The sequence below is a fragment of the Balaenoptera acutorostrata genome, chromosome 3 (genome assembly GCF_949987535.1).
Source record: "Balaenoptera acutorostrata chromosome 3, mBalAcu1.1, whole genome shotgun sequence".
Taxonomy (NCBI): domain Eukaryota; kingdom Metazoa; phylum Chordata; class Mammalia; order Artiodactyla; family Balaenopteridae; genus Balaenoptera; species Balaenoptera acutorostrata.
In genome coordinates this window covers 102,555,366-102,569,755 of record NC_080066.1, presented here as the reverse complement: position 1 = coordinate 102,569,755, position 14,390 = coordinate 102,555,366, and the positions used below count along the sequence as shown (strand labels likewise).

Sequence of the window (14,390 nt, the reverse complement as noted above, 5' to 3'; positions counted from 1 at the left end):
TGCACACATTACTTTGTGTGTGCCCTCCAAGAGTGGGGTCTCTGTTTCCCCCAGTCCTGTCACAGTCCTGCAATCAATTCCCACTAGACTTCAAAGTCTGATTCTCTAGGAATTCCTCCTCCCGTTGCCGGACCCCCAGGTTGGGAAGCCTGAGGTGGGGCTCAGAACCTTCACTCCAGTGGGTGGACTTCTGTGGTATAAGTGTTCGCCAGTCTGTGAGTCACCCACCCAGCAGTTATGGGATTTGATTTTACTCTGATTGCGCCCCTCCTACCGTCTCACTGTGGCTTCTCCTCTTTCCTTGGACGTGGGGTGTCCTCCTTGGTGAAGTCCAGGGTCTTCCTGTCAATGATTGTCCAGCAGCCAGTTGTGATTCTGGTGCTCTCGCAAGAGGGAGTGAGAGCACGTCCTTCTACTCCGCCATCTTGGTTAATCTCCGCTGCTGTGAATTCTTATGAGCTTAATTTTTCTTCTCTGTATCTTCTTTGACAAGAAAATAGTCCTTAACACGAGTATGTGGTGTGTAATATGCCCTCACTGTAAACAGCTTTCTCTTTTTTTTACATACCCCGTCAATTCATCACACCCAGTCCAGGGAAAGTTTTCTGGAGGAAAACAGTTTTGAGCACAGCTAAATATCAGGCATATTCTTATTATGTTCATTTTATTAATGAGGAAATGATTCAGGGAAGTTTAGTAATTCCACTAAGGTCAAACAATTAGTAAAGGTCACAGTTAGGAATCGATCCCACCTGTCAAATGGTTCACATCTCCTACTTCCTCAGACCTCAATATTCCCATCTGGGAATTGGCAGTAATGTCCTTCTCTAAATAGCATGAAAGATTTACCTGGAACCTGGATTTTAGTTCTGCCTTTGCCACTAGCTGTGTATGTTGGAACTATCGCAATCTTCCTGGATTTCTGTTCCCTCAACTATAAAATGAGCAGTAGGTGGGGAGATACATAAGATCCTTCTAACTCTAAATTCTATTGTATTTTATTTGAATTTGCCCATAATTTTAGAAATCCAAATAACACTGCATTTGTTTGATGGAATTGAATGCTTTCTTCATAGGCTCTGAAATTGACATGCCTACTCCCCCTGTCTGTCCTATTTCTGGATCTACCCACAGCCCTCCATACCTCTGTACACCTACCACCTGTCTGTCCTTGCTCATAATTTCTCTCTCTACATACTTCTCACGAGGAGAGTTAGAGGCTGGCATGGATAGATAAGATGTTTTCTCAGAGTTATAGCTACCTAGCTGGTTTAGTAACATATCATTAAACATCACAAGGAATGAAAAAGGGGGCAGTGGGATTGCTGAGGGTTGATCTCTAACTGACAGATAGCAGCCATGAGAATTTACTTTTGCCAAAGCTCTGTCTTCCTAGATATAGACATGAATAATTACACATAAGCACACACCCTCTTTACAAGTAGTTAACAATGTCACTTTCCATTAGCTACACATCTAGATTGCTGTCCCTCTTGCTTGTAAGTACATGTTTGAATAACGTAATGGAAGACAACCTGTCTCCTTTTTCATATCAGTTCTGATATTCACAGTTGAGAAAACTTCACCTCTTTGGATTTATTTTAAGTCAAGTATGATGGATGGCCTTGAGAGCTACAGCATAGGAACAAAAACTCATGAGAGTTTCAGGCTGAGGGGTTTTTTTTTCCCTCTTCTTCTTTTGGAGGCATAACACTCCATCACTGCTGTCAAGTGAGGGCTCAGTATGATGGGAAAATTAGAGGAGAAAGGCTGAAAGCCACTGTAATTTTGTTCCTTAGGGACTTTTGTCCAAATCTGATTATATAGTATGTTTGCAAACTTCTCTTTGGAAGTTGGGGTTTGTGTGTGTGTGTGTGTGTGTGTGTGTGTGTGTGATAATTAAAACCAGTGCCTGGTAAATAAGGTTATTATTTTTAATGAAATGTAGTTTGTGTGTGAATTGTGGTATGAATGAGGAAATGGGTATGCTGTGAATTTTCACCTGATTTTTTTCAAAACCTAATATAGTGAATAACTGTTTTTAGTACAAATTATAAAATAAAACTATTGTAGCCTTTAATTTCTCTCAGGTGAAATGGTTTAAAGTTTTTATAGTTATAGTGTTTCTGGTGGGGGCAGATGATGGAGTGTATAAGGCAGCTATTTCAACAAATAAAACCCAAATCTTGATGGCTCGTAGCAAATATTTATTGTTCTCATTCATTGGTCTAAGAGTTGGCAAGGTTCACTTGATCTGATCTGGGCTCAGCTGTGTCTGGCTCCAGGCCGCAGGACTGGGTTTGGGTCTGCTCTATGTGTCTGAAGTCCAGGCTCCCTAGGACGTGCTTGTCTTGTGGTGATGGTAGAACACAAGGCAGGGTGTAAAAACACACAATACCTCTTAAGGTCTTGGCTCAGAACTGGCAGACTGTCACACTGCCCACATTCAATTGGCCAAAGCCAGTCACAGGGCCAGATCCAACATCCATGGACCCAATGTCCATGGACCCGGGGAAATATACAACATCTGTGCCAGTGGGAGGAGCTACAAAGGCAACTGGAAAAGGCCTTTGGTGCATAATCACAATGTAGGAAGGAAGTGAAGACATAGGAACGATAAACCAGTGTGCCTCAGGTAGGGAGACTTATTCCATTGGGGGAAGATGAGCTATGGAGACTGCCTCCAGTTTTAAATGGTACATCACCTTCCTTTCCATCTGCTTCCATTGTACTGATAATTGACAGCAAAATCCTAGTCTGATGTTGTAGGTTAGCATCAGGAAGTGCAGCTCATCTGGGAAAAGCACAGACTTTCAAAGTGGTCTCGAGGTAAGTTGCCCTTCCTGTACTGTGACTGTGCTGTATGTTGTATTAACAGGTGGTCCGCTGTGGAATTAACCTGTGTGTGTATGTGTGGTCCATCAAGCTGTTGAAATGTTTTTGAGAAACAAAATAACTAATAAATATTGAAGAAAAATTAGATTTATAGTATATGCACATGAAAGGGGAGGACATGATTAAGTTGATAAGACTGTTTTAAGCTTTCCATAAAATGTTCAATGAAAATCTAACACCTCAAAATCTGTTTGCATCAGAAAACTAAATGACATTTGACTGTTCTGACAGAATATACTTACCTAACTTCAGGTAATTTTTATCTCTCTTTATTAAATGTATTCAGTTGAAGAGAGCAGTGTGGCCACTACCTATTTTAATAGACATAGACATGTGCTTTATTTTTGACTGTTCAAAAAACTTGAGTTGGTATTATTAAAACTCTCCATTCAAAGACTTACTATAACTATATATATATATATATACATAGTAAGAATACAAAAGAATATATATATTCTTTTTTATATTCTTTTGTATTATGGCTTATCATAGGATATTGAATATAGTTCTCTGTGCTATACAGTAGGACCTTGTATATCCATTCTATACGTAATAGCTTACCATCTGCTAACCCCAACTTTCCACTCCTTTGTATATAGAATGGATACACAACAAGGTCCTACTTTATAGCACAGAGAACTATATTCAATATCCTATGATAAACCATAATGCAAAAGAATATAAAAAAAGAATGTATATATATGTACATATATATACATGTTCGCTTTGCTATACAGCAGAAATTAACACAACATTGTAAATCAACTATACTTCAATAAAAAAATTAATTAAAAAAGACTTACTTTATGAGTTTATGTCCTTTGCAATGGTGAATTTGTCCAGTGTCCTCACCTACTTTGTCTGACTTTTGAGAAGAACAGTTTTGTTACTTATTTCTGCCCTTGGTCTTTCCTGTCCTAACGATCCTTCCCCAAATTACTACGCATCATGGCTTTACCTTGCGTGTTTGCTTCATAGGGATATTGTCTGGTTAAAATTAGGTATTAGAAACTGATTCTTGAAAATTAAGACTGAAGTTACTTCTTTAGAGGTAACTTCTAAACTGAAGTTACTTTTCGTCATTTCTGCCTAAACTTCACGTTGTCTTTCCTCTGAATAAAGTGAGCTGGATTGCATCCCACACCTGTTCATGCAGTGGTGGATAACCACGGCAGGTGTGTGGGTACGTTTGCATGTGCGTCTGTATTTTATCTAAGGACGCGAGATCCTTGTAACTGTGGGACTTCACCACTCTCTTATACCTAAATGATGAACTTCTACTCACCAGACAATGTGCCTGTGATGATCTAGATATCTTACCTTAGGTGTTATACAGCATGTTCTCTGTGATGTATGTAGCATGTTTTATGTTGTTTTATCAATCTGTGTAAACTGTACCCAAAACCAGCAGCTATTCCAAAATAAAAGTGAAAAGTGGAGGGATTTAAAACGAGGGATGTGATTAGTAATTAATACATTTCTGAAGATGAGGTAGCCTGGTGAGGGTACACCATAAATTTTAAAAGGCTTATTTCCTCTTTTCTTGCCAAAGATAAACAGACATGGTCTAGGAGGGGGGATGAGCTATATAAATGGAAGTTATCTGAACAGAAATATTCTAGGAGGGGGATAAGCTTTATAAATGGAAGTTAAGAGGGGTCTGAGCTTTAATCTCTTCACCTCTTAAAGCATGGCCAGCACTGCCCTCCTCTTGGGGTCGCCATGAAGTCATAGTGGAGGAGCTTAGCAGGCTTCCTCCTCTCCGAGGTTCTTTAGGCATTAGTCCTTTTCTGTGTCTTCTGAGCAGGGGTGGGGGCACTCTGTAGCACATGAGGCCCTAAACAAAAGCCCAGGAGAAAGTCTGTCTGGAGAGAGTAGTTAGAAAGAGGCATATGGAAAGAATGAGGCCAAGTTCCTGAAAAGACCCTCATTCTAAGACATCTCGCTCAGGTGAAGAAAGAGCCTGGTTGTAACCTTCTGGAGGTCCATGTCTGCAGAGTCGATGCCCAAGGCCCTGGACCTTCATTTTCTCAGTGATCACAGCCAAGTGTTTTGTGGACAGCCTGCCAGAGGCCAACTGTAGAGACCCTGTGACCTGCATCACCTTTCAACTTTAAACTGTGATTAGAAACCAACCCACGGAACAGGCAAACAAAAAGCAAAACCTTGGCTGTTTTCAATTTTTCTTTCTTCTGAAATGCTACTCTAATATAAAGGAGAAGCGTGTTATCCCACAGTCCTTTTGTTAGCGGACTTACTCTCAGCTCAAGTTACTTGTAAGTCAGGTGTTCAACGTGGCGGAAGTCGTTGGCTGGTTTTGGGTCCCTGCCAAAGAGACACTATTACAAGGATTAGGTGTAATAAACACCCTATCATATATCCAACAGTCATCTCTGTTGCAAAAGTGCCCTGAGCCTAAACCCTTAACTTCTGCCTGGTTGCTTAATATTTTGCCAAGTTTGCTTACCAGGAATTAGAAGAGATCTAGGAACCTGAGAGCTCTATGGGACTTTAGAGGTCATCTCGTGGTTTCCAAACTATATTCAGGTGGAACGCTGGTGGCTTGCGACGTGTTTAACGGGTGTCCCTTTAAATGGATTCTGTGGTCATGTAAGTTTGGAAAACACTATTATACAGAGCTAGGTTTCTTTAGTAAAGGACATCTCAAGGTCTTTAATATGCTAACATGAATCTTGGCTCTGGGGATATGACATGTAGCTTTTCTCACACTCACTTGACCACGAAGTCCTTTTATTGTAGAACAGGTACTGCCATCTCGAGAATGCCAGGCAGAGGCCATGGAATCTAGTCATTAAGAGCACGCCTTCTAATGTTGAACTGCCTGGGTTCAATTCCTGGCTTTACCATTTACTGATCTCATGATCTTGAGCAATTCGCATCACTTCTTTGTACTTCAGTTTCCCCAACTAAAATGGGGACGCTAATGATACCTACCTATAGAGTTATTTTTAAAACTGAAGAACGGGGCTAAGAACAGTGCCTGGCACATACTTGACTATTATCATCCTAACATAGTTCAGATAAGGACTAGCCTGATGCCCTCATTCTGGAGATGAGAAAGTGAGTTCCAAGTAGTGTACTCATGCAGTGTCACTCATTCAACACACTGACCAAGCGCCAATATGCACTTGCATGCATCGTGCATGGCAATTCTATCCCCAGAAATGAAGATAAACTTGGGGCAGTTCCTGCCCTGGAAGAACACGCACTAGTGACTTGGCTCAGGTGTGAGACCTTTTAGTAGTAAAGCCAACAGCCAACTTTACAGTAGTAAAGTCCAAGTCAGGACTCCTGACTTCCGTCCTGCAGCTCATCCTCTGATTCTGTTCTGAAAAAGAATGATCTGTAGAGCCCGATTGGTAAGCCAGATAGAGGGAGCATGGAGTACAGCCAGTAGACTTATTTTTTTAATTGGATATGAGGGCATATATTTGAATTCATTGTTAGTGTGAGCCAGAAAAAGTAATCAAGAGAAACACTTTTGGAGAAAAGCAAACTCTAAAAATATTAACTAGAAAGGGAAGTAATGGGTGGTATGAAGTGGCCCACGTAGGAGTCCCCAGATAGGGCTGGCTAGATGTATTGGTCACCAGTCTGTGTCACTAATGGTCTGCTCTGTTTGGTCTAGGCATCCCTTTTGAGGGCTTCCCCCGGGACTGCTTCAGTGAGCAGACAGCAGCTAAAGACCTTCCCAGCAGGGATGGAGGTGCGTGGGTCCTGGCCTACAGAGCAGGACCAGTTGGTCCATTTCTGCTCCATGAAGAAAGAGAGAAGCCCAACAGAAGCAAACTGTACTTGGATCTCCCTGTAAGTAGACATCTTTGTGTTTGTGCTATGATTCTTTGCAATTGACAGAGGCTCACTTAATATGCATTTAATGTAAAGTGTGTTTGTAAAGCTGCTGAAGCTACATTTTGTGTGAGTGTCGTCTAAAAATCAATCAGTTGCAGAAAACAGTTATATATCGGTGAGCTGAAATTTGTGCACTAGAAAGTGACTGTGTTTACAGTTTATCTGAGCATTTACACAGTACTCTGCTTACATCAGTTTGCTGCCTAAACCTCATTGTGGGAGAACCCATTTGCTGCTCTTAATATCATTTTTCTAAAAATTCGAGAACGTGTGTTAGCTGACTGATAGGACCTGGATCCTCCAGTGAAATTCAAATAGCCTGTCTTCCACATTCCTAAACCTTTCTTTCTCTGCAGCCGCTCAAACAACAGGTGAACAATTTGGCAGGAAATCTGCGGAATAGAGGATGACCCATTAGAAAAACAGACTTCTCTTTCCCATTCATTCATGGATTCATTGACAAAGGGGCCTTGACTGATCTGTACAAAGCAGTGGGCTGAGTTTTAGCTACTTCCACACCATAGGTGGCCTGATAGGATTGACCAGACTGTCACGATTGTCACCACCCTTCCTCACATCCCCATTTCCTGTCAGAGATGGGGGTGAGCATTAGGAATCTAACAGGCACTTTTTTTTTTTTTTGCTCTATTAACTTTAATGCCTGTTGATAGTCTTGTGTCCCTGATTTCTTTGAATGACTTACAATTCGTTATTTTCAAGCCTGGAAGTATGTTTTTGATGAGTGTGGCCTGTAAGGTTCATATGGGTAGCAATTTTCTCAAGCAACCAAGAGCAGAAGAGCATTGCACTTTTCATAATCATAAAACCATAGTCATTGTATGTCATTTTAGAAAAGCATTTGACATCTCAGTTATTGTAAAAGGAGGTTTGGGATGAAGCTGTAAGATGTAAAATCTACAGCCCTTCATGAGATGAAATGGAAATTTGTAGTTTTTGTTTACATGCCTCTCCCGAAAAAGCAAACTGTGCATCTTGAGATGTGCTCAAAGTAAGAAGTGTAACAGCGACATCTACTGGCCAGATTAAGTTGAGTTTGCCGCAGCAGGAGGCCTGGCGTGTCACAGTGCTGAAATGGATTTTGAAAGACCACTTTCTTTTTCTTCTGTATTTTAAAAAAATGCTGGGTTTTTGTGTTTCTTAACACATTGACTAAACTATGTATTTCTGGTTTTCCTTTTCCTCGGTGAATTAAATTATTTCCTAATTTTACTTTATTTCAATTATAGAAACCATATACAATCCTTTTGGAAAATTTGAAATATGTAGTTAAATTGAAAGAAAAGTAATAACTCATAATCTCAGCAACCACAGACAACTGTAAATTTTCTTTATATTTTTCACTGTGTATGATGGATTTTCAGTGAGGAACTTTTTCTTTTTTAACTTATAAGTATAGATTTTATATCCTTACTACTTTCTTTTTTTTTTCTTTACCTATTACTTTTTTTTTTTTTTTTAATTTTTATTTATTTATTTATGGCTGCGTTGGGTCTTCGTTTCTGTGCGAGGGCTTTCTCTAGTTGTGGCAAGCGGGGGCCACTCTTCATCGCGGTGCGCGGGCCTCTCACTATGGCGGCCTCTCCTGTTGCGGAGCACAGGCTCCAGACGCGCAGGCTCAGCAGTTGTGGCTCACGGGCCCAGTTGCTCCGCGGCACGTGGGATCATCCCAGACCAGGGCTCGAACCCGCGTCCCCTGCGTTAGCAGGCAGACTCTCAACCACTGCGCCACCAGGGAAGCCCTCTTTACCTATTACTTTTACATTGCTTGTCCATGTTGCTACAAATTCCTCCTGGATATATTTTCAGTGAATGAATAATGTTCCTCTACATTGTATCTCAAAATTTATTTAATCATTTCTCTGTTATTGGATGTTAAAATTTTTTTTTTTGGCCAGGGGCACGGCATGCAGGATCTTAGTTCCCTGACCAGCTATCGAACCTGTGCCCCCTGCAGTGGAAGTGCGTAGTCCTAATCACTGGACTGCCAGGGAATTCCCTAAAGTTGTTTTTTATTTTGGGATAGTACTACAATTTGGAAATAAATAGCACTACCACATATATAATTTTTCTTATACCCCTCCCCTCCAATATATAGGATAAACTTTGGTTTATTGTCTATAAATATGAGTATTTTTAGGCTTTTGAAACATATCACATAAACAAGGTCTATTTCCTGAACCAGCCTTTAATGGTGTGTGTGTGTTTATACACACGTATATATAAGTATATATATTATATACAATATGTGTATAACAAATATAATATTTATATATTACATATATATGATATATAAATATGTTTATATATACATAACCATAATTATGTATATATACATAATTTACATAAATATACAATAAAATATATATAAATATTTACACGTTTCTTAGTTTTCCATTAATTATAATTTTTAAAAACTGGGGTAGTTTCTTTATTTTCTACATCAGTGGTTTTATAGCTTTGTCCCTAAGACTCCTCACCTGCAAGCCGTACCCCCTCTTCAGAAGCTACAATTTGTCTCCCGTGTTCTGAATATTGTTATTCTAAGATGTCTGCTTGGGAGGGTTCTACTGATTTAGTAAAAGTGTGCATCCTGTTGCTGATCACCGCACCAGCTCACAAGGACTTCTTTCCTCTGGGGGGGCTGTGAACGCTAAGCTCAGGGAGATGTGTATTGCTGTATGATACTTTGATCAGCCTTAAATGTTGGAGAGGACTGCTCGTTTTCAGTTTTGAACCTGATTTGCAGGGTCATCATTAAGAAGTTACTTTTTTTTTAACATCTTTATTGGAGTATAATTGCTTTACAATGGTGTGTTAGTTTCTGCTGTATAACAAAGTGAATCAGCTATACATATACATATATCCTCATATCTCTTCCCTCTTGCGACTCCTTCCCACCCTCCCTATCCCACCCCTCTAGGTGGTCACAAAGCACCGAGCTGATCTCCCTGTGCTATGCAGCTGCTTTCCACTAGCTATCTATTTTACATTTGGCAGTGTATATATGTCCATGCCACTCTCTCACTTCGTCCCAGCTTACCCTTCCCCCTCCAAGTGTCCTCAAGTCCATTCTCTACGTCTGCACCTTTATTCCTGTCCTGCTCAGAACTTTTTTTTTTTTTTGGTTCCATATATATGTGTTAGCATACGGTATTTGTTTTTCTCTTTCTGACTTACCTCACTCTGTGTGACAGACTCTAGGTCCATCCACCTCACTACAAATAACTCAATTTCGTTTCTTTTTATGGCTGAGTAATATTCCATTGTATATATGTGCCACATCTTCTTTATCCATTCATCTGTCAGTGGACACTTAGGTTGCTTCCATGTCCTGGCTATTGTAAATAGCACTGCAATGAACATTGTGGTACTTGACTCTTCTTGAATTATGGTTTTCTCAGGGTATATGCCCAGTAGTGGGATTGCTGGGTCATATGGTAGTTCTATTTTTAGTTTTTGAAGGAACCTCCATACTGTTCTCCATAGTGGCTGTATCAATTTACATTACTACCAACAGTGCAAGAGGGTTCCCTTTTCTCCACACCCTCTCCAGCATTTATTGTTTGTAGATTTTTTGATAATGGCCATTCTGACTGGTGTGAGGTGATACCTCATTGTAGTTTTGATTTACGTTTCTCTAATGATTAGTGATGGTGAGCATCTTTTCATGCATTTGTTGGCCATCTGTATGTCTTTTTTGGAGAAATGTCTGTTTAGGTCTTCTGCCCATTTTTGGATTGGGTTGTCTGTTTTTTTGATATTGAGCTGAATGAGCTCCTTGTAAATTTTGGAGATTAATCCTTTGTCAGTTGCTTCATTTTTAAATATTTTCTCCCATTCTGAGGGTTGTCTTTTCATCTTATTTATGTTTTCCTTTGCTGTGCAAAAGCTTTCAATTTTCATTAGGTCTCATTTGTTTATTTTTGTTTTTATTTCCATTTCTCTAGGAGATGGGTCAAAAAGGATCTTGCTGTGATTTATGTCATAGAGTGTTCTGCCTATGTTTTCCTCTAAGAGTTTTATAGTGTCTCAGCTTACATTTAGGCCTTTAATCCATTTTGAGTTTATTTTTGTGTATGGTGTTAGGGAGTGTTCTAACTTCATTCTTTTACATGTAGCTGTTCAGTTTTCCCAGCACCACTTATTGAAGAGGCTGTCTTTCTCCATTGTATATTCTTGCCTCCTTTATCAAAAGTAAGATGACCATATGTGCGTGGGCTTACCTCTGTGCTTTCTATCCTGTTCCATTGATATATATTTCTGTTTTTGTGCCAGTACCATACTGTCTTGATTACTGTAGCTTTGTAATATAGTTTGAAGTCAGGGGGCCTGATTCCTCCAGCTCTGTTTTTCTTTCTCAAGATTGCTTTGGCTATTCCGGGTCTTTTGTGTTTCCATACAAAGTATAAAATTTTTTGTTCTAGTTCTGTGAAAAATGCCATTGGTAGTTTGATAGGGATAGCATTGAATTTGTAGATTGCTTTGGGTAGTATAGTCATTTTCACAATGTTGATTCTTCCAATCCAAGAACATGGTATATCTCTCCATCTGTTTGTATCATCTTTGATTTCTTTCATTAGTGCCTTATAGCTTTCTGCATACAGGTCTTTTGACTCCTTAGGTAGGTTTATTCCTAGGTATTTTATTCTTTTTGTTGCAGTGGTAAATGGGAGTGTTTCCTCAATTTCTCTTTCAGATCTTTCATCATTAGTGTATAGGAATGCAAGAGATTTCTGTGCATTAATTTTGTATCTGGCTGCTTTACAAAATTCATTGATTAGCTCTAATAGTTTTCTGGTAGCATCTTTAGGATTCTTTATGTATAGTATCATATCATCTGCAAACATTGACAGTTTTACTTCTTCTTTTCCGATTAGATTCCTTTTATTTCTTCTCTGATTGCTGTGGCTAAAACTTCCAAAACTATGTTGAATAATAGTGGTGAGAGTGGGCAACCTTGTCTTGTTCCTGATCTTAGTGGAAATGGTTTCAGTTTTTCACCATTGAGGATGATGTTGGCTGTGGGTTTGTCATATATAGCCTTTATTATGTTGAGGAAAGTTCCCTCTATGCCTACTTTCTGCAGGGCTTTTATCATAAATGGGTGTTGAATTTTTTCAAAAGCTTTTTCTGCATCTATTGAGATTATCATATAGTTTTTCTCCTTCAGTTTGTTAATATGGTGTATCACGTTGATTGATTCATGTATATTGAAGAATCCTTGCATTCCTGGGATAAACCCCACTTTATCATGGTGTATGATCCATTTAATGTGCAGTTGGATTCTGTTTGCTAGTATTTTGTTGAGGATTTTTGCATCTATGTTCATCAGTTATATTGACCTGTAGTTCTCTTTTTTTGTGACATCTTTGTCTGCTTTTGGTATCAGGGTGATGGTGGCCTCGTAGAATGAGTTTGGCGTGTTCCTCTCTCTGCTATAATTTGGAAGAGTTTGAGAAGGATAGGTGTTAGCTCTTCTCTAAATGTTTCATAGAATTTGCCTGTGAAGCCATCTGGTAGTGGGCTTTTGTTTGTTGCAAGATTTTTAATCACAGTTTCAATTTCAGTGCTTGTGATTGGTCTGTTTATATTTTCTATTTATTCCTGGTTCAGTCCCAGAAGGTTGTGCTTGTCTAAGAATTTGTCCATTTCTTCCAGGTTGTCCATTTTTTTGGCATATGGTTGCTTGTAGTAATCTCTCATGATCCTATGTATTTCTGCAGTGTCAGTTGTTACTTCTTTTTCATTCCTAATTCTTTTGATTTGATTCTTATCCCTTTTTTTCTTGATGAGTCTGGCTAACGGTTTATCAATTTTGTTTATTTTCTCAAAAAATCAGCTTTTAGTTTTATTGATCTTTGCTATCGTTTCCTTTATTTCTTTTTCTTTTATTTCTTATCTGATCTTTATGATTTCTTTCCTTCTGCTAAATTTGGGGGTTTTTTTGGTCTTTCTCTAATTGCTTTAGGTGTAAGGTTAGGTTGTTTATTTGAGATGTTTCTTGTTTCTTGAGGTAGGATTATATTGCTATAAACTTCCCTTTTAGAGCTGCTTTTGCTGTATCCCATAGGTTTTTGGTCATCGTGTTTTCATTGTCATTTGTTTCTAGGTATTTTTTGATTTCCTCTTTGATTTCTTCAGTGATCTCTTGGTTATTAAGTAGTGTATTGTTTCGCCTCCATGTGTTTGTAGTTTTTACAGATTTTTTCCTGTAATTGATATCTAGTCTCATAGCGTTGTGGTCGGAAAAGATACTTGATACGATTTCAATTTTCTTAAATTTACCAAGGCTTGATTTGTGACCCAAGATATGATCTATCCTGGAGAATGTTCCTCATATGAGCACCTGAGAAGAAAGTATATTCTGTTGTTTTTGGATGGAATGTCCTATAAATATCAATTAAGTCCATCTTGTCTAATGTGTCATTTAAAGCTTGTGTTTCCTTATTTACTTTCATTCTGGATGCTCTGTCCATTGATGAAAGTGGGGTGTTTAAGTCCCCTACTATGATTGTGTAACTGTCGATTTCCCCTTTTATGGCTGTTAGCATTTGCCTTATGTATTGAGGTGCTTCTATTTTGGGAGCACATATATTTATAATTGTTATATATTCTTCTTGGATTGATCCCTTGATCATTATATAGTGTCCTTCTTTGTCTCTTGTAATAGTCTTTATTTTAAAGTCTATTTTGTCTGATATGAGAATTGCTACTCCAGCTTTCTTTTGATTTCCATTTGCATGGAATACCTTTTTCCATCCCCTCACTTTCAGTCTGTATGTGTCCCTAGGTCTGAAGTGGGTCCCTTGCAGACAGCATATATACGGGTCTTCTTTTTGTATCCATTCAGCCAGTCTATGTCTTTTGGTTGGAGCATTTAATCCATTTACATTTAAGGTAATTATTGATATGTATGTTCCAATTATCATTTTCTTAATTGTTTTGGGTTTGTTTTTGTAGGTCTTTTCCTTCTCTTGTGTTTCCTGCCTAGAGAAGTTCCTTTAGCATTTGTTGTAAAGCTGGTTTGGTGGTGCTGAATTCTCCTAACTTTTGCTTGCCTGTAAAGGTTTTAATTTCGCCATCAAATCTGAATGAGATCCTTGCTGGGTAGAGTAATCTTGGTTGTAGGTTTTTCCCTTTCATGACTTTAAATATGTCCTGCCACTCCGTTCTGGCTTGCAGAGTTTGTGCTGAAAGATCAGGTGTTAACCTTAAGGGGATTCCCTTGTATGTTATTTGTTGCTTTTCCCTTGCTGCTTTTAATATTTTTTCTTTGTATTTAATTTTTGATAGTTTGATTAATATGTGTCTTGGGGTGTTTCTCCTTGGATTTATCCTTTATGGGACTCTCTGTGCTTCTTGGACTTGATTATTTCCTTTCCCATGTTAGGGAAATTTTCAACTATAATCTCTTCAAATATTTTCTCAGACCCTTTCTTTTTCTCTTCTTCTTTTGGGACCCCTATAATTCGAATGTTGGTGTGTTTAATGTTGTCCCAGAGGTCTCGTGACTGTCCCCAATTCTTTTCATTCTTTTTTCTTTATTCTGCTCTGTGGTAGCTATTTCCACTATTTTATCTTCCAGGTCACTTATCCGTTCT

At 38.8% G+C, this 14,390-nt stretch overlaps 1 protein-coding gene across 1 annotated transcript in view; it reads left to right on the top strand.

The window, feature by feature from the left end:
* Positions 1-14,390, top strand: part of FMN1 (formin 1) — a 425,289-nt gene that overhangs the window by 83,246 nt on the left and 327,653 nt on the right. The window contains exon 2 of the mRNA XM_057542902.1: positions 6,545-6,723. Coding sequence (XP_057398885.1) covers positions 6,545-6,723 — 179 coding nt within the window. The remainder of the gene's footprint in view (positions 1-6,544; positions 6,724-14,390) is intronic.